The sequence below is a fragment of the Orycteropus afer genome, unplaced genomic scaffold, assembly GCF_000298275.1.
Source record: "Orycteropus afer afer isolate SDZICR_OR568_19922 unplaced genomic scaffold, OryAfe1.0 scaffold00001, whole genome shotgun sequence".
Taxonomy (NCBI): Eukaryota; Metazoa; Chordata; class Mammalia; order Tubulidentata; family Orycteropodidae; genus Orycteropus; species Orycteropus afer.
In genome coordinates this window covers 20,045,990-20,063,899 of record NW_006921588.1, presented here as the reverse complement: position 1 = coordinate 20,063,899, position 17,910 = coordinate 20,045,990, and the positions used below count along the sequence as shown (strand labels likewise).

Genomic DNA, 17,910 nt, shown 5'->3' with positions numbered 1-17,910 from the left:
TTCTTTTATCAAAAAGACTTACCAAGCACTTTCACTACAATGGTATATTCCTTTTTACCACAGCTGTTCTCCAGGGTCAGGATATATTTTCCTGCATCATATTTGTTCACTTTTTCACAGCGCAAGAAAGTATCAAAGTCAGTGGACTTTATGTCCAGTCCAATCCTTTCTTTCAGATTGACATTTGGTTTAGACCAAGTTATCTTTGGAGGTGGACGTCCTTTTACTGGTACATATAGTCTCATTGTAACTCCAGCACGTAATATCAGTGTTTTCCTCAAATCAGCATCAAGTTCTCCCTCAGGTGGAACTGTTTAATTTTGGAGTGAAGAAAGTTAGAAAACTAAAAATTTAATGGTTAGATGTATTTCCAAGAACTAGCCTTATCACTCCTAAAATGTTTTCCTTTCCATAACTTATTTTTTCTTCTTTAAAAACCTGAAAACTGTGTCATTAGCTAGTTCAATATTCTGTACCAATTGTTGATCTTTCAGTTTTCCAAAATCACTTAAGCTCAACCAAGTCTTCTCTGGAGGATCTATACCCCTCTTCTCATGAACCTTACAAACTTTCAAGTTCTACTTATATTAAAACAAAGTAGGAGATTGGTTTTTAGTTAAATTCTGTTCTTGTTTTGCTTTTTCAGATTCATTGAAGGCACTCTGTCACATCGTCTGACTCTCTTTCCTTATTTCACTGTAGGAAGAAAATTATTTAAGGGTTGAAATATAATACCAAGATAAAGGGAAAAAGTATTTATGGGGTATAAGTGAATAGAATAAATAGGCAGAAGGGAAATGAAGATGGAAAGCCTAGCAGTTACATACTATAAGAGAGGGGTGGCTTGAACAAGAAATAAAAGCCATAGGAATTATAAAAATCTAATTTCTTAGTTTAAAAAAATCCCTTTATTTTCAGATTAACATTCATATACTCCATATTCTTTCAAAATTATGGTATTATATGTGGATGAAAATCTTTCCATAACCACAATTCATTTTGTATTCCAATTGGTCTTTAATGTAGTACCATAAAGTACCAACCCAGCTCTCCTAAAATGCACTCCTGGAATTACCAACCCTAAAGCTTCTAAATAAATACATTACATAAGGAAATTCTATTTTCTCTGCTACAATATGATACATGGGGAGGGGGGGGAGTTCTTCTATGTTCTTCTTCCAGTGATACTTACTTAAGATGTCCTTGGGACAGTGTTTGTCTGGCACATCACTGGGGTCACTGTATCCGATCTTATTAACAGCATACACGCGGAACTGATACTCTGTGTTTTCCATCAAGCCAGTAACCTCAAAACGGGTTTTCTGTAGCTTCTGTGGTAAATTGCATCTCACCCAGTTATCAGAGTCAGCTCGCTTTACTTCAACAAGGTAACCAATGATAGGACTACCACCATCATAGGCTGGTTTGCCCCAGGATAGACTCACAGAACTACGAGTTGTATCATATACTTTAGGGAAAGCTGGTGGGCCAGGAGGATCTGAAGATAAATAATAAGAGAAAATTCTCATTAAAACGTTATTCTTGGTTGTTCAGTGCTGATTATACACAAGATAGGGAATTCTTTGATGGAAACTTACACTGAGGATCTTGAGCATAAGCAGCTTTGGATGCATCACTGGGTTTGCCTGGTCCAGCTTTATTTATTGCTGTAACTCGGAACTCGTATTCAGTACCTTCCTGGAGACCTGTTGCTTTTATTGTTCTTTCTATAACAGGTTTTCTGTTGACCTTAGTCCAGTTAACTGCCTGGGTTTCCCGCTTTTCAAGCAAATAGCCAGTGATGGGTGAGCCACCGTCATCTGCTGGTGGTTTCCAGCTTACTGTCATGTGGTCTTTGGTTATGTTGCTAATAATAGGAGGATCACAGCGTCCGGGTGGGTCTGCAGAGATTGATTGAAAAGTCAGTTACCTATTATTAAAGGTAGTATTTAAAGAGTAAAATGAAAAACCACAGGAAAATATTCCTACCATATGGGTTTTTAGCAATTGCTGGTTCAGTTAAGATTGGATCGCCCACTCCATATTTATTTTCAGCACAAATACGGAACTGATACTCATGACCCTCTATAAGTTTCTCCACACTGCAGCTGGTGATAGGCACCGTAGCAGAGACTTGTGCCCAGTTGGGCCTGCTGGTTTCACGTTTGTCAACAATATAGTTGGTGATTTCTGAACCTCCATCCTCAAGAGGAGGTTCCCAGGAAAGCATTGCTCGATCAGAGTACATTTTGTTGACTTTAACAGATGCTGGAGGACCTGGTTTATCTGAAAGAATATGAAAGAAAAGTGGAGACTTTTACTGACAGATGTGGATGGGGAATGAATACAAAGAGGTGGTCTAGGCTTCCATTTTAATATTGTCATTGACTTCCTGTATGGCCTTGGCGAGGTGGGGGGGGGGAGAACCCAACTCGCTTTTGTTTAGTGAAAACCAAAACCACTGACGCTGAGTCGGATCAGCTCAGAGCAACCCCTCCTTGGGTTTCCGAGGCAGTATCACTACAGAAGTAGATTGCCCAACCTTCCTTCCAAGGAGGGGCTGGTGGGTTTGAACTGCCAGCCTTCTGGTTAGCAGTCAAGTGCCTTAGGCACTACCCATTTAATTTTACAGAATCTTAGTATCTTCATGTTAGATAACTGGAGTATAAGATCTCTAATGCTCTTTTCAGCTCTAAAAAGCTATTTATTATTCTGTGATAAATAACCGTGATTAGGAAAGATATATGGGGATATATGTTTTCGGACATATTATCACGTAAGTACTATTTACATCACATTAACCCAAGTAAAATATGGGATTTTAGTTAAGTGCTTTAGTTACCTAACACTTTAAGCTTAATAGTGGCTGACTTGGAACCACTGGCATTTTCAGCAGTAATGGTATAGTCTCCTGAGTCCTTTCGGTTCACACTGAACAGCTCCAGGGTGCACAAGTTCCGCTGCATGGCCATCTTTATGCCTTCTGCTGGTTTTATCAGTGTGCCTTCTTTCTTCCAAGAAACTGTTGGCATTGGTTTACCAAAAACAGTAGCGTCCAGGCAAACATTAGTTCCAGCTTTCACAGTAAGCAAAGACTTCATAGCCACACTCAATTCTATCCTTGGAGGAACTGGAAAGAAATAAGGTAAAATTACTTAATACATGCAAAGCTATATGTTACTATATAATTCATGTTAAAAACAGTGGGAAATTCATATGTTCTGTCTCTTTCCAGAATGTTAAGTCTCTTTCCTTCATGTCTTGAAGGGCCAGTGATGCCCACCTCCAGTTCCCCATTTGCTGCTCTACTACTGGCAAGTTTAAAAAACTTAACTTATTCATTGTAAAAGAAGTACAGGTTTAGTGTAGAAATTTGACAATATTCAAAGTAGAAAGAAAAAAATAAAGACTGTGCCTACTTCCAACACTTCTAAACTTCCACTCTTGTCACTTTGGTGCATTGCTCTACAGGCTTTCTGTGTGTGTATATGCTTGAGATTATATGGTCCTCACAGTCTTCTATCCCACTTTTTAATTTAACATGTTATTAAGGTTCTCCATAGTCATAATTTTCAGTGACTGCATATTTTTAAAATTTTATTTGTCCCCTTTTCCATAGATAAGATTTAGTTTTTTATTATGAGAAGTGAACATCAATAAGGACATACATTTTTGCCTGTAATACCCAATAGAATCTTACCATTTTCTGCAAGGATAGTCACTGGATCAGAAGGTTCAGAAGGCTGGCTAATGTTTACTGCAGTCCTGGCAATTGCTCTAAATTGATACTGAGCATTCTCCTCTAAGCCAGTCGCTGTATACTCTTCCTGGGGAATCTGGTGGGGTGCAGTATTACATCGTACCCACTTATCACCAGGAAGCTTGCAAGCTTCTACGAAATAGCCAATAATCTTGCTGCCTCCATCATGCTTGGGACGGGCCCAGATCAGGGATGCACTGTTCTTGGTCACATCAATGACTTCTGGTTTCCCAGGAGGATCTAAAACCGAGAGAGACATTCTTAGCATTTATCTTAATAGCAGCAGTTTTTAACTTCCACATTTCATCACATTATTGCCCCTACCAAAAACTGCTGCTCAGTAGCTAGCTCAGTGAGATGACAATCATCTGCATTTTTGATACTTTTTCTGTGTTTCTAAGAGAATTATGTGTAGTGCGTCTTCTTGGTAAGAGAATATGTTCCTAAATGGAAGTGGTGATTTTCAGAGACTCCAAAATTTAAATATGTCCCCCATAATAATAACAAAAAATTACTTACCAACTGGCGTTCTTGCTGTTACATATTCAGTTGGTTTGCTGGGTGGACTGGATCCAGCTTTGTTTAGGGCATAGATTCTGAATGAATACTCAAGACCTTCAATAAGGCCTGCACAAGGATATTCGGTCGACCGGACAGGAGTATCATTAGCTTTCACCCAGAGCAAACTGTTTCTTTCTTTGCGTTCAATCAGGTAACCAGTAATGGGGCTCCCTCCATCACTGTCTGGTCTATCCCATTTCACAAAGATACAGTCTTTGTTGACTTTGGTGACTCGTGCATTCTTTGGTTCACTAGGAACATCTGGAGATGAAGACAGGGAAATGTCAGTTCCTCCCTTAACAGATTAGAGAGAAAGCAGCATTTTTTCCCCCTCCCTGAAAGAAACATACCGAATGGGTACTTAGCAAGCATCTTCGGTGATGTGAGAGGCTCTGAAATGCCAAATCGGTTTTCAGCACGGACCCGGAAAACATACTCTTGGCCTGGGATCAGCTTTCCAACTCTGCAGGAAGTTTTTGTGACTGATGCTAGGGCAGTGACCCATTCGCCTCGGCTTACATCACACTTCTCCACTATATAATTGGTGATGTTACTGCCTCCATCCTCCAGAGGGAGGTGCCATGACAGGGTGCACGCATCTGCATCTATATCAGTAATGTCAAATGGAGGCTGTGGAGGCCCAGGGGCATCTGCATAGACCAAAAAGAAAGGAATATAAGAACAGGGATTTGAAAGGAAAAAATGTTTCTGACCTGCATATAGCCATTTGTCTAATGTGTAACTTACCCATGACTATAACTTTGATCTTCTGGGTGTCTGACCCAGAACTATTCTCTGCGGTGAGGTTATAGTAGCCACTGTCCTTCCTAGAGGCATCTTTTATGATAAGAATTGAAGAATTGTCTGCTTTATGCACTGCCAGGTGGCTGGACGTGACAACTTCATCCTCTCCTTTTCTCCATTTACAGATCGGATGAGGTTTTCCATATACATGGGCTTCGATTCGGAGTTTCTTCCCAGCTTTAATAGTAATTTGCTCTGGCATAAGGATCTTTGGAGGCACTAAAAGCAAAATGAAAATACATTTATTTTGGGAGAAGGTGTGCTGATTTTCTCCTGGTGTGTATAGGGAGCAATTACACTAGTGTTTTTCAAAATTGTAGGTTGCAGCTCATTAGTAGCTTGAACTTAAATTTTGTATGACAACTGACATTTAAAAAAATAATAAGAAAAGAAAAGGAATAGAAGAGGAAATAGAGTATAGCACATTTAATAAGGTTTAAGAAACTTTTGTTTCAATTGTATATAGGTATGTATGTACTGTGTCATAATTTACTGTGTGTTTTGAGCTCAAACGTTTGAAAGATACTCTTCTGTACTGTTTTTCACATATTTCTGGATGTTCTTTAGATTCTTCAGGGAGAAATGTCTACATATCGAAAGAAAAATCAAATAAACATTTATTACTTTATGCAAATGACACAATGACTACTTACACAGCTGTTCTTTGGCTTCATACACTCCGTCAGCTTCTCTTGGCAAACTGACACCAACAGCATTTCTGGCCACTACTCTAAATTTATATTTCTTTCCTTCCTTTAGGCCAGTGACAACCAGGCTGAGGTCTTTTACCACTGAGTACTCTGTCCAGCGATCTGCAGGTTGGTCTTCTTCTCTGTAGCTAATGATGTAGCCATCAATTTTAGAACCTCCATCGCGCAGGGGAGGTAACCAGGCTAACACAGCACTATTCTTTGTCATTTCAGTAACTTCTAGTTTCCTTGGAGGATCCGGCTCGCCTAGAAGAAACAAGCCAGTTAGAAAATTATTCTGGTAATCTCTGTTAATTTACGTAAGCGTTTAGTGTTATCATTTGTTTCAAAGTATATAGAGCCTATGGTTCAGTATATTGAATGTAAAGAGTACAAATGAGGCAGATCAAAAAGTCAGTAGTGAAGGAGTTAGATATTTATTGTACTCTTTGGGATTCTAATGATTAAAGCCTTTTCAGTAATGGATTAAGATGTTTTAGATTTCTTGACTTTGCTAAAATAGAGGAATGACGTTAAAAGGAGAAAAAGAGGCTATTACTTACTTAGAGGATCTGATGCAAGTACTGGTTTTGGGGTGTCTGTTGGAACACCAGGGCCATACTCATTGACAGCAGTTACTCTAAAGAAATATTCATTCCCAGGAACAAGATTGGTTACTTGGAAGCTTGTTTTCTTAACTTCTGGGTTAACCATTGACCACGTCTTTCTTTCTGCCTCACGTTTTTCCACAATATAATGTGTTACTTGGCTCCCACCATCATTTTCAGGAGGAGCCCAGGAAACATGGCATGATGTTTTTGTGGCATCTGAAGCTTTTAAGCCAGCTACAGGTCCGGGAGTATCTGTAAAGAACCACAAAGTCAGATATCCACGTCTCCGCAGCATCCTTATTAATGCATGCATTTTCTGACGAGTGCAGAAGGAGCATTTCAGTAACCCACCTAGTACTCTGACATTTACAAATACAGCCTTTTCTCCTGCTGGGTTCACAAGTGTCAAGGAATATTTTCCTGAGTCATCACGGGTTGAATTGGGGATGACAAGGAAGGCCATAGTGTCAACTAGATCGACTTGTCCTTTTCTGACCACATTATCAATACCCACTCTTCGCCAAGTGACTTTAGGGGCTGGTCTCCCTCTTACTATGGCAAACAGTCGGATAGGGCATCCAGCTCTTACTGTGACCAGTTTTCTCATGCTGGCATCCAAATCAATCTCTGGAGGTTCTGCAAATGACATTAAGGCCATTAGTTAATTTTTTCACATTGTGGGGAACTCATGTGCGAAGTAACATATGAATGGATCAAGTGCTAAGTAGGGCCTTACCTAGGATTTCTTTAGGTTTAATAGCTTCCTTTAGTTCTGCAGGGCGCCCAATGCCAACTTGGTTTTGGGCACACACTCTGAATTCATATTCTTGGTTTTCATCCAAACTGGTAACAGTGAATTCCATGCGAACAAGCTGTGCTGCAGCATTACATCTTTTCCAGCCTTCATCAGGTGATGCATCTGCTATTTTTGGTCTCATTTCCACAACATATCCAATGATTGGTGCTCCACCATCATAGACTGGTTTTCCCCACCCAAGAGTTATGGAATTTTTGGTTGTATCAACCACTTTGAGATTGGTTGGTGGACCAGGTGGTTCTGAAAATAAGTTAAATAAGAATACATTTATACATAGTTAACTATTGCTAGCGAGAGTTTAGTGTGTAACTTTAAATAGGTAGTTTGCAATTGTTTGAAGATAGGCCATTCATCTTCTTACTTATTGAGACCTATTTTCTTTTTTATAAAATTTAAATCTACCATTGTACCTTTTAGATTTGGTAAAATACCTATTCAGAAAATATATTAGCTAAAGTAAAGTTTTGATATTATAGGCTTAACTTTTATTTATCTACTACTGCTACACTTGAGATTGAGAGTTGTGTAGTATCTGAAATAAAACAAGAGCATCCTACCTATTGGGTCTTTTGCCACCACTGGTCTTGACGGCAAACTTGGTTCTCCAATTCCAATTTCATTTTCCGCCTTGACACGGAACTGATATTCATGCCCTGGAAGGAGATTCTGTACTTTCAGACGTCTCTCGGGAATTGCACTCTTGTTAACAGGGACCCATCGAACTGAATGTCTCTCTTTTTTCTCCAGATAGTATCCTGTGATGGACTTTCCACCGTCATACTCTGGTGGACTCCAAACCACAGTCATCTCTTCTTTGCTTACTTTAGTAACTTCTGGGGGATCAGGACGACCAGGTCTATCAAATTTGGTTTTTATGATGACTGGTTTACTTTCTGTTGGAGGCCCAGTGCCTATTTTATTTTCTGCACGGACTCTGAAAATATATTCATTTCCTTCTATGAGACGTGTTACTGTAGTACCAGCTGTTAAGACAGTAGCAGAATATGTAGACCAAACCATTCGCTTGCTCTCACATTTTTCTAGAATATAATTTTGGATTTCACAGCCACCATCATCTTCAGGAGGATCCCAGAGAACAGAACAACGATCACTGGACACATTAGTAATTTTCAGGTTTCTTACAGGACCAGGCTTATCTAAAACATTAACAGTTGCAAAGGCCACAAAACTGCCAGCTGTGTTAGTTGCTGTAATTACATATTTACCACCATCACTTCGCTTTGCTTTAGTGAGAGAAAATTTAGATGTCTCAGCACTGGTATCAATCTTGACTCTTGGTGATCTTGTTAAGTCTGTAGCATCTTTGTCCTTGGTCCAGGAAACTTCTGGAAATGGTTTGCCTCTAACTCCTGCCTCAAGTCTAATGGTGTCCCCTGCTTTGACAGTTAGCACACCACTTAATTTCAGATCAAGTACTGGTTTCTGTAAGTCTTCCTTCACAACAACTTCCTCTGTCTTTACCCAGTCACTTTCACCACCTTCATTCTTTGTTTGCACTCTGAACTCATAAATCTGGTTTTCAACACATTTATCAACCATGTAGTGGGTTTCTTTAATGCTTCCTTTATGTACTCTTTCCCAGTCAGTAGAGCCTTTTAGCCTTCTCTCAACATGATACGATAGATTTGGACTGCCACCATCATAATCAGGCCGTCGCCACTTTAAATAGACAAATGTCTTTCCTTTATCTGCAATATGAAGGTTTTCAGGTTCACCTGGTCTATCTATGGGATTAATAGCCAGAATTGGAGTTTTTGTTTCAATAGTTGGCCCAACACCCACTTTATTCTCTGCACAAACTCGGAAATAGTATTCATTGTTAGCTAAAAGGTTGGCCTTGATTAGTCTCTTAGTGACATCTGAAGCAACAATTGACCAGCCTTTCTGGTTTGGTTTGCGATATTCTACTATGAAATTTGTGATTTCTGAGCCACCGTTATCTAGTGGGTTTTCCCAGGAAATGGTACAGTTCTCTTTGGTTACATTGCTAACCTTCAAATTCTGGCAAGGCCCAGGTCTGTCGAGGACATTAACAATGGCTGAACCTTGAGCATGTCCACTGCTGTTCTTAGCTGAAATGACATATTTGCCATGGTCAGCTCTAACAGCTTCCTTAATTTGTAATTCTACACGAGGTAGATCGTGAATTAGATTAACCCGCTTGTCTTGGACTAATACTTTGCCTTCCTTAGACCAAGTTATGTCTGGTTCAGGTCTGCCTTTGACTCGAGCAAGGATGCGGATAGTTTGACCCACTCTAACCGTAATAACATCACGACAAGTAACGTCAAGTTCTACTTCTGGAGGATGAAGGATGTCTTTTGCAATCACAGATTCAGCTAGTTCTCTTGGCTCTCCCTCTCCCACAATATTAGCTGCCTTTATACGGAATCTGTACTCATTTCCTTCAATTAGTCCAGGTACCCTAAAGGCACACTGTCTAATGAGTTCATCTTTATTAATTCTGTTCCACTGTGCTGTGCCAGCTTTCTGACATTCCACTACATATCCTAGAATGGGGCTACCACCATCACTGAGAGGCTTTGTCCACACCAAGTCAGCAGTTTCTCTGGTCTTGTCCTTTAGTTTAGGATTAATAGGTGGTCCAGGTGGTTTGATGGGCCGGCAAGCCTTTATTGGGTCAGAACTTGGGGATGGCTTGCTTAGTCCTGCAAGATTTTCAGCAAAAACTCTAAATTCATATGTATTTCCCTCATAGAGCCCAGTCACTCTATACTTCAGGTCAGCTATAGGTGTTTTGTTGATCCTCACCCATTTGCCAGTTATTTCTCGACGTTCTACATAGTAACCAGTTATTGGACTGCCACCATCAGATTTTGGCAGAGTCCAAGACACTGTTGCAGCATTTTCAGTAATGTCAGTAACCACTGGTTTACCAGGAGGAGATGGAGGATTAAATTTATGTTTAGCAACAGTAGGTACAGAGTCAAGGGGAGGACCAACACCTATCTTATTTTCTGCTTTGACTCGGAAAACATATTCAGAGCCCTTTTGCAGATGTGGGATTTTCAGCTTAGTCTTACTGCTTCCTGAAGAGACAACGCCCCATGTGTCTTTCTTTGTATCTTGTTTCTCAACAATATAATTTATTACAGGGCTTCCTCCATCATCCTTAGGTGGTTGCCATGAGATAGTCATGTATTCAGGAGTAACTTCCATAATATTAATAGGACCTGTTGGTGGACCAGGAACATCAAGGACTGTGAGGTGTACGGCTACTGTTTTGCTGCCAGCTGCATTAGAAACAGTGATTTGATATTCCCCAGTGTCTTTCCTTAAGCAGTTCTTAATGGTAAGTACTGATGAGAAGCTATCAGTTTCAACTGTGTAGTGTTCATCTGTTTTGATTTCATTCCTGTCAGTTGTCCACTTTGCAGTAGGAATAGGTACACCTCTTATAATGGCAGGGAATCTGACAGTAGTTCCAGCTTTTACCACAAGTCCTTCAATTAACTTCACATCCAGCTCCACTGATGGAGGCACTAGAAAGTAAAAAGAAGAGAATGATTTGATTTTTATAATATAAATAATTTAAAAAGAAACAGAATAATAATGGAAATTCAGAAATTACCTAGTTTTTCTTGACATTCTATTGGGATAGTTGTGTCTGGGAGACTGAGACCCACAATATTTTCAGCTTTTACACGGAATCTATAAGTCTTTCCTTGTTGTAATCCAGTCACAACACACTCCAGATTTTTCACAGTCTTGAACTTAATCCAGTCTTGGCTGCCCTCTTCCTGATATTCCACCAAGTATCCAGTGATTGGAGAGCCACCATCACGATCTGGCTTATTCCAAACAAGGGAGACTTCAGTCTTGTCAACATCTACATGGTGTAGATCCTTGGGTGGCCCTGGGGGATCTTTTCAAAAGAAGAAATTATAATGAATAAATCATTTTCTCAAACAAGCAAAACAAACAAACACCCTGCCGTCGAGTCAGACCTGACTCATAAAGACCTCTCCCTTAGGTTTCCAAGGCAGTGTCACTATGGAAGTAGATTGCCCAACCTTCCTTCTAAGGAGTGGCTGGTGGGTTTGAACCTCCAGCCTTCTGGTTAACAGTCAACTGCCTTAGGCACTACACCACCAGAGCTCCCCATTTTCTCAAAGACAGTCAAATGATACTTTTGTATCCAAAGAAAGCAGCTTACGGAGAGGATCCAGAGCCTTGATGGGTTTAGGTATTTCAACAAAAGGGCCACGTCCATATTGGTTCTCAGCAGCTACTCGGAAAAGATACTGATTGCCTTCATTAAGATGTTTAGCCAAGTGACTCTTTTTCTTTGATGTAGTTGAAAGAGGTGACCACTGGGCACTGGCAACATCTCTTCTCTCAACCACATAATTTGTAACAACAGAACCACCATCATCCAGTGGTTCCTTCCAAGTAAGGTAACAAGAATCTTTCCGAATTTCACTGACTTCCAGATCTCTAGGTGGTCCAGGTTTATCTGAAAAGTGTCAGTTAATATAGTTAATAAAATGATTTAATCAAGATCAGAATTTAAAAAATATCAAAATTTATTTTTAATGATGTAGGTACTAAAATCCTTACCTAATACAAGTACTTTCACTGAGACAGTTTTTGAGCCAGCTGGATTCTCTACTGTTAAGGAATAAATTCCACCATCTTCATGGGCAGCATTACGAATTTCAAGCTTACTACCAACGGGAGTAACATCAATTCTTGCTTTCATTGGAGCCTCTCTGTCTTCTTTTTTCCAGGTTACTTTTGGGAATGGCACTCCTTTGATGATGGCACTAAGTCTTAGAGTATCACCTACCCTTATGTGTTGTTCTCTTGCCATATTGGCATCAAGAATCAACTCAGGAGGTTCTAGAATAAAGAGAACAGGACTTTCAGATTTGATTCATTAACACATTCTACAATTGAGCATCTACGATCAGGCACTTATCTTTCTTCAAATAAAGGTGAGAACATTTCACTCACCGAGTCTGTCTTTTACTAACACTGGCTCAGGAACATGAGCTGGATCTGATTCACCAGCTTCGTTGACTGCTATTATTCTGAACTTATAGGATTGACCATCACGAAGACCAGTAACTTTATATTTAGTTTCAGGACATGACTCAGGAGTGTGATTAGCTCTTTTCCACTCTTCCTCTCCAACTTTCTGGTACTCAACAATGTAACCCAGAATCTTGCTCCCTCCATCACGACGTGGTGGTTGCCAAACCAGATCAACCGAATTACATGTTGTATCTACTGCCTCAGGATTAACAGGTGGACTTGGTTTAGCTACATAATAAAGAAGAAGACAAAAAGGAGTTAGAAAATAGCTGCAAACAAAATTGGATAATATGAAAACCAAATGAATGCTTCAACACTATACCAATTGGATCTTTAGCAAAGACTGGTTTGGATGGTGGACTTGGATCTCCAATACCAATTTCATTTTCTGCAGAAACCCGGAATTCATATTGACACCCTTCTAGAAGATCAGGAACCCTAAATTTAGTGTATGGATGGATAGGCTCTTTGGTAACTCTAGCCCATCGTTTAGACATAGTTTCCCTCTTTTCCAGGATGTAGTTTGTAATGGGTTTTCCTCCATCATGTGGCTGGTTCCAAGTTACCAATGCAGAGTCTTTGGTAACTTCTGTAACAATTGGCTGATCAGGTGCATCAGGAACCCCTATAACAAACATCAGTAAAATGTGTTACAAATTTAATGCTTCCTGTTAACGATTTCAAAGCATTGAATCACTAAAAAGAAATATAATGCATACTGAAACGATCTTTGGCTTTCATTGCATCAGACACCAGAGGATCGCTTATTCCATATAGATTTTCAGCATGTATCCGGAAAATATAATCTTTTCCTTCAAGCAGTTTGGGAACCTTGCATGTTGTTTTAGCACTTGCAGATGTCACAGGCATCCAAACATCTTTGCCCACCTCCTTCTTCTCAATAATATAATTGGTAATTTCACTTCCTCCATCATCTAAAGGTGGCTTCCAAGAGATAATCATATGATCTTTGGTGACCTCATCAAAAATAACTGGTCCTACTGGTGGTCCAGGACGGTCTGTTTAAAAAAAAAAAAAAAAAAAAAAAATCACAGCACAAAATGTTATTTCCACTTCTGCTTTTGCAAGAACAGAATGTCAATTCTTCTGGCTTAATTATACTTACCAACAACAGCAACTTGACAGAAACCTTTCCTTGAGCCTGTGCTGTTCTCTACAACCACACAGTATTTGCCAGAATCTGATCGTTTGGCTTTGATCTTCTCTAGAGCAAGTGTTGTAGGAGTGGTCTTTATACGAGTGCGATCATCTTCTAGCACATCAGCTTCATCTTTGAACCAAGTAACCTTAGGCTTTGGCTTGCCTGAGTAACGGCCTGTGAGGGCAAAAGCTTCACCAACTCGAATAGTGAGCTTATCTCTGAAGTCGAGGTCAAGCGTTGGGGGAGCTAAAATCATAAAGAGAAGGCAGTTTTACTGATGTCTTATAACAAACCTACAAATGCTCAAGTTTGTAAAGTATAAACTGTATCAGACACGTACCCAGCTCGTCTTTGCAAGTGATTGGCTTGGTGCAAAATGATGGTTTTCCCTGTCCAACAATGTTGACGGCACTGACACGGTATTCATAGGTATCACCTTCTTTTAAGCCTTTAACGGTATATTTTCTGCTAAGCAAGTTGTCTTTTGTAACTTTGTGGAACTTCTCAGTGCCAATGAGCCGGCTTTCTAGGACATAGTTAATAATTTCTGATCCACCATCATACTTAGGAGGATTCCAAGTTAGAGAAACTGTGTCTTTAGTAACTTCTTTGACTTCCAGATCTTCAGGACGTTCTGGTACAGCTGCAAGTGTAAGTTTGAATTACAGTAAAATAAGTGTCATATTAAGAATGTACTAAATAGTCCCTTTTGAGGATTGTGTTTGAACATTAAACTATCTCTGCTTCAGTAAATAACAAAAGTGACCTACGCATAGCTCAGTAAAGCTAAGGTGGCCCCTATACAACTAAATCCTATACAATTTAATCATTTGAAAGATGAGGAAATAGGAGTTCATTGAGTCTAAATAATTTAGGAAAGGTCACCAGAGTTATTAGTTTTAGAGTTAGGAAAATAATTCTATTTCTATTCATGACATTAAGTAGAAAAATTTAAAAATCAATGTAGCATGTGGAAGGAGTTTGATTAGTCATATATATTCCCATAATATCTTTCACAGTTGATAGTCAAGTACTACCAACATCAGCTATCAATAAATGCTTGTAAATGACTGAAAAGTATGGCATTTAAACACATTTTTTTAGGAGGACAATATTCTTTTATTAAATAAATGAAAAAAAAATTGATAAAGCATGACATTGTTTAAAACTGAACTTACTTATTGGATCTCTAATGACAAGTGCAGTTGGTGTCTCAACAAATGGGCCCATGCCAATACTATTTTCAGCTGCTATTCGGAAAAAGTAGGCTTTCCCTTGAATGAGACCCTGGACAGTAGCATTTTGCCGGGTCACTGTATATGTCACCGGGGTCCATGCCCTGTGGTCAGCTTCCCGCTTTTGAATGACATAGTTGGTGATTGGAGAGCCTCCATCATCTTCTGGAGAAAACCATGTCAGTTTACAGGAGTCATTGGTTAAGTTGTGAGATAGGAATGGGGTTCCAACAGGACCTGGCACATCTGGAAATAAGAGGAAAAGGAATTTTTGCTGTTTTCTACATGTAAGTACAATGCTCAATATTTATTACCTTCTGTTTTTAAAAAAGGACAAAATGTCATTATATGAAGAAAATTAAGACCTGTGTCTGTTGAGTTTTTTTTCCCCTGATATCTATATTCAACCATACTTTTAAATGAAATGGGCTTGCAACAGTTAACTAATTGCGACTGTTTTAGTAGAAGCTGCAGGGATAGGTAAAATGTTTTTATTTAGTAATTCATAAGTGAAATGGGAGGGAGATGCCACTGCAAGGAGGAACACAGATGGAGACAGGAAAGGCAAGATAAGTAGTATGGTCACTTTTTGTGTCCAGTTTTCTTTCAAAGGGAAAGTAGGGGGAGGAATGGTTTCTGGATGATCAGTGAGCAGAGCAGGAGGCCCCAAATCTCAGAATGACCTTTGAAGGGCTGGAAATTTAGCCTGGAGTGCACCAGTTCTCAAAGTAATAGCTACTGAGTCAATAGTTTTTTAAGCATATAATGAAATTAAATGATTGCAGGACTGTTGTGCAATGAAATGTTTTCTACATGCCATTTTAATGTTATTTACTTTCAATAGCACACTGATTATTTCCATGGAAAAACTGCGATTGTTTGAAGTATGGTCATAATGCTTACAGAGTTCTGAGTGGGAGGGCTTCACTTTCTGAGCAAGTCACTTAAGGCAGCACTTAAGTTCAATTCTGTAGTCCGTAATTCAAAATATACTATTGATAACCAAATATGATGCTGTCTTCATTTGGAATACTGAAACTCTTCAAAGGGGTTTTGCATTATTATGATAATAAGCAAATAAGGATATAGTCTTATGATATGAAAATGGTCAAGCTTGGTAAATTGGTAAACATTCATATATATTTGCAGGAAAGTTGATTTTATGAAAACTTAGTAAATGCTTGTTACTAGAAAAAAAAGTAGCACGCAAAACTGTATGTTGTTGTTATATGCTATCAAGTTGGACCCGACTCATAGCAACCCCTCCTTGGGTTTCCGAGGCAGTATCACTACGGAAGTAGATTGCCCCATCTTCCTCCCGAGGAGTGGCTGTTGGGTTTGAACCGCCAGCCTTCTGGTTAGCAGTCAAGTGCCTTAGGCACTGTGCTACCAGAGCTCCCACAAAACTATACAGTAGGAGTATAACCACATAAAATGTGAACAGGATAAAAAAGGAAGGAAGGAAGAAAAAGAAAAATACTATTAGTGGCCAAAGGGATTGTGGGTGAGTTTTCTATTTTCTAAAATGTTTATAACAGTATTATCATAACATAGTTTATTATAGATGTTATGAAATGTTTATTAAAAAGCTTCATGAAAAGTTGAATTTTTTTTACCTAATACATCAACAATGATTGTCTTCTTTCTTTCTCCCCCTGCATTTTTGGCAAGAAGAGAATAGACGCCTTGGTGGCTCCTCTGGCAATTCTTGATGACCATGGATGAGCTGATAGCCGTAGTCTCAATGGTGGCTTCTTGGGGTAATTCTCTTTCATTCATGTTCCAGGTGACAGTCGGAGTTGGCTTTCCAGACACATAGGCAATGATCCGAATCACTCCTCCAGCATGGACCACAATTCTGTCTCTGACGCTGGCATCTAGCTGAAGGTCAGGTAAAACTGAAAAACAGCAGAAAATTATGAATATGTTTTTCATTTCCAATCAAAACATAAATATTGAAAAAAAAAATAGAAGAATTAATAGTTACCAATTCTGTCCTTCATTTCAATTATGTCTGTGGCTTCTCCAGGTTCTCCAATGCCAGCAATGTTGATTGCTCTCACTCTAAATTTGTAGAAAGCGCCTTCTTTTAATCCTGTCACAACGAGTTTTGTTCCTCTCACTTCTTTATCTTTGCCCTGGAGAAAAATCATGAATATCTAAATCATAGCCAACAGCATGTCTAGATCCTCTCTTTTAAACATTGTTATGATTTTAGATTTTAGAGATCAGATATTACAGGTAAACACTGAATAAAATAACTTGCCTTGACTTATGATTTGAAAATTATTGTCAAATGACTGAAAGAACTATATGGTTCTGATTTGCAGGGTTTGTAACCAAAAGAATTATACTGTTCTCACTTCCAGGTTTGTAACCAAACGATAAGGTAGCTGTAATATGATTTAACTTTTGATTAGACTTTTGACATATCTTTGGATTATCAGTTATGTTTATTTTTCTCTAATTTCTTAATCTAAAAAATGCAGGTAGAAATTAATGGGATGGAGACTAATTATGACACTTCTAACTTCTCATCACTTATTTCCACAGTGCCAAGCTTTAGCTACCTTTTCCCATTCTTCTTTTCCTTCTTCTTTATATTCAACAATATATCCAGTTACTTTGGATCCTCCATCTTTTAGTGGGGGAGTCCACTCCAGATCCACAGATGATTTAGTCCAATCTGTCACTTTGGGAAATGGAGGACCAGGAGGGGCTGAAAAGAACAAGTACATTAATATTTTTGATTTTGCCATAGCACTTTTGGAAACTAAAAAATAAAACACTAGAAAATGAGCGGTTTCAATCTTACCAATTGGATCCCTAGCTGTCACTGGGTCTGATGGCAGACTTGCTGGGCCCACACCAGCGGCATTGATAGCATATACTCGGAACTGATAGTCGGAATTTTCAATAAGGCCGGTCACTTTATAAGAAACACCCAAAGTCATAGCTTTGATAGGATCTCGGTTAACTCTCTTCCATCTCTTTGAAGTGGTGTCTTTCATTTCTAGCCAGTACCCTGTCACAGGAGAGCCTCCATCATATTCTGGTTCTTCCCAGTTGACTGTCATGGAGTTACGAGTCACACTGCTAACGGTTGGCTTATCTGGTGCTCCAGGGACAGCTGTAAACAATTACATTAATTTATAAGAAAGTATGAAAAGCATAGTTAAGAATGGCTTTACA

The 17,910-nt window shown here is 39.1% G+C and overlaps 1 protein-coding gene across 1 annotated transcript in view; it reads right to left on the bottom strand.

Moving 5' to 3' along the window:
- TTN (titin) overlaps nt 1–17,910 on the bottom strand; it is a 284,216-nt gene that overhangs the window by 53,613 nt on the left and 212,693 nt on the right. The window contains 27 exon segments of the mRNA XM_042780925.1: nt 23–310; nt 1,193–1,498; nt 1,599–1,901; nt 1,990–2,286; nt 2,843–3,130; nt 3,701–4,000; nt 4,280–4,582; nt 4,672–4,971; nt 5,069–5,344; nt 5,779–6,081; nt 6,378–6,677; nt 6,777–7,061; nt 7,162–7,482; nt 7,800–10,766; nt 10,856–11,149; nt 11,441–11,740; nt 11,845–12,126; nt 12,241–12,549; nt 12,644–12,946; nt 13,041–13,340; nt 13,448–13,729; nt 13,824–14,126; nt 14,662–14,964; nt 16,335–16,616; nt 16,706–16,856; nt 17,289–17,437; nt 17,534–17,848. Coding sequence (XP_042636859.1) covers nt 23–310; nt 1,193–1,498; nt 1,599–1,901; nt 1,990–2,286; nt 2,843–3,130; nt 3,701–4,000; nt 4,280–4,582; nt 4,672–4,971; nt 5,069–5,344; nt 5,779–6,081; nt 6,378–6,677; nt 6,777–7,061; nt 7,162–7,482; nt 7,800–10,766; nt 10,856–11,149; nt 11,441–11,740; nt 11,845–12,126; nt 12,241–12,549; nt 12,644–12,946; nt 13,041–13,340; nt 13,448–13,729; nt 13,824–14,126; nt 14,662–14,964; nt 16,335–16,616; nt 16,706–16,856; nt 17,289–17,437; nt 17,534–17,848 — 10,410 coding nt within the window.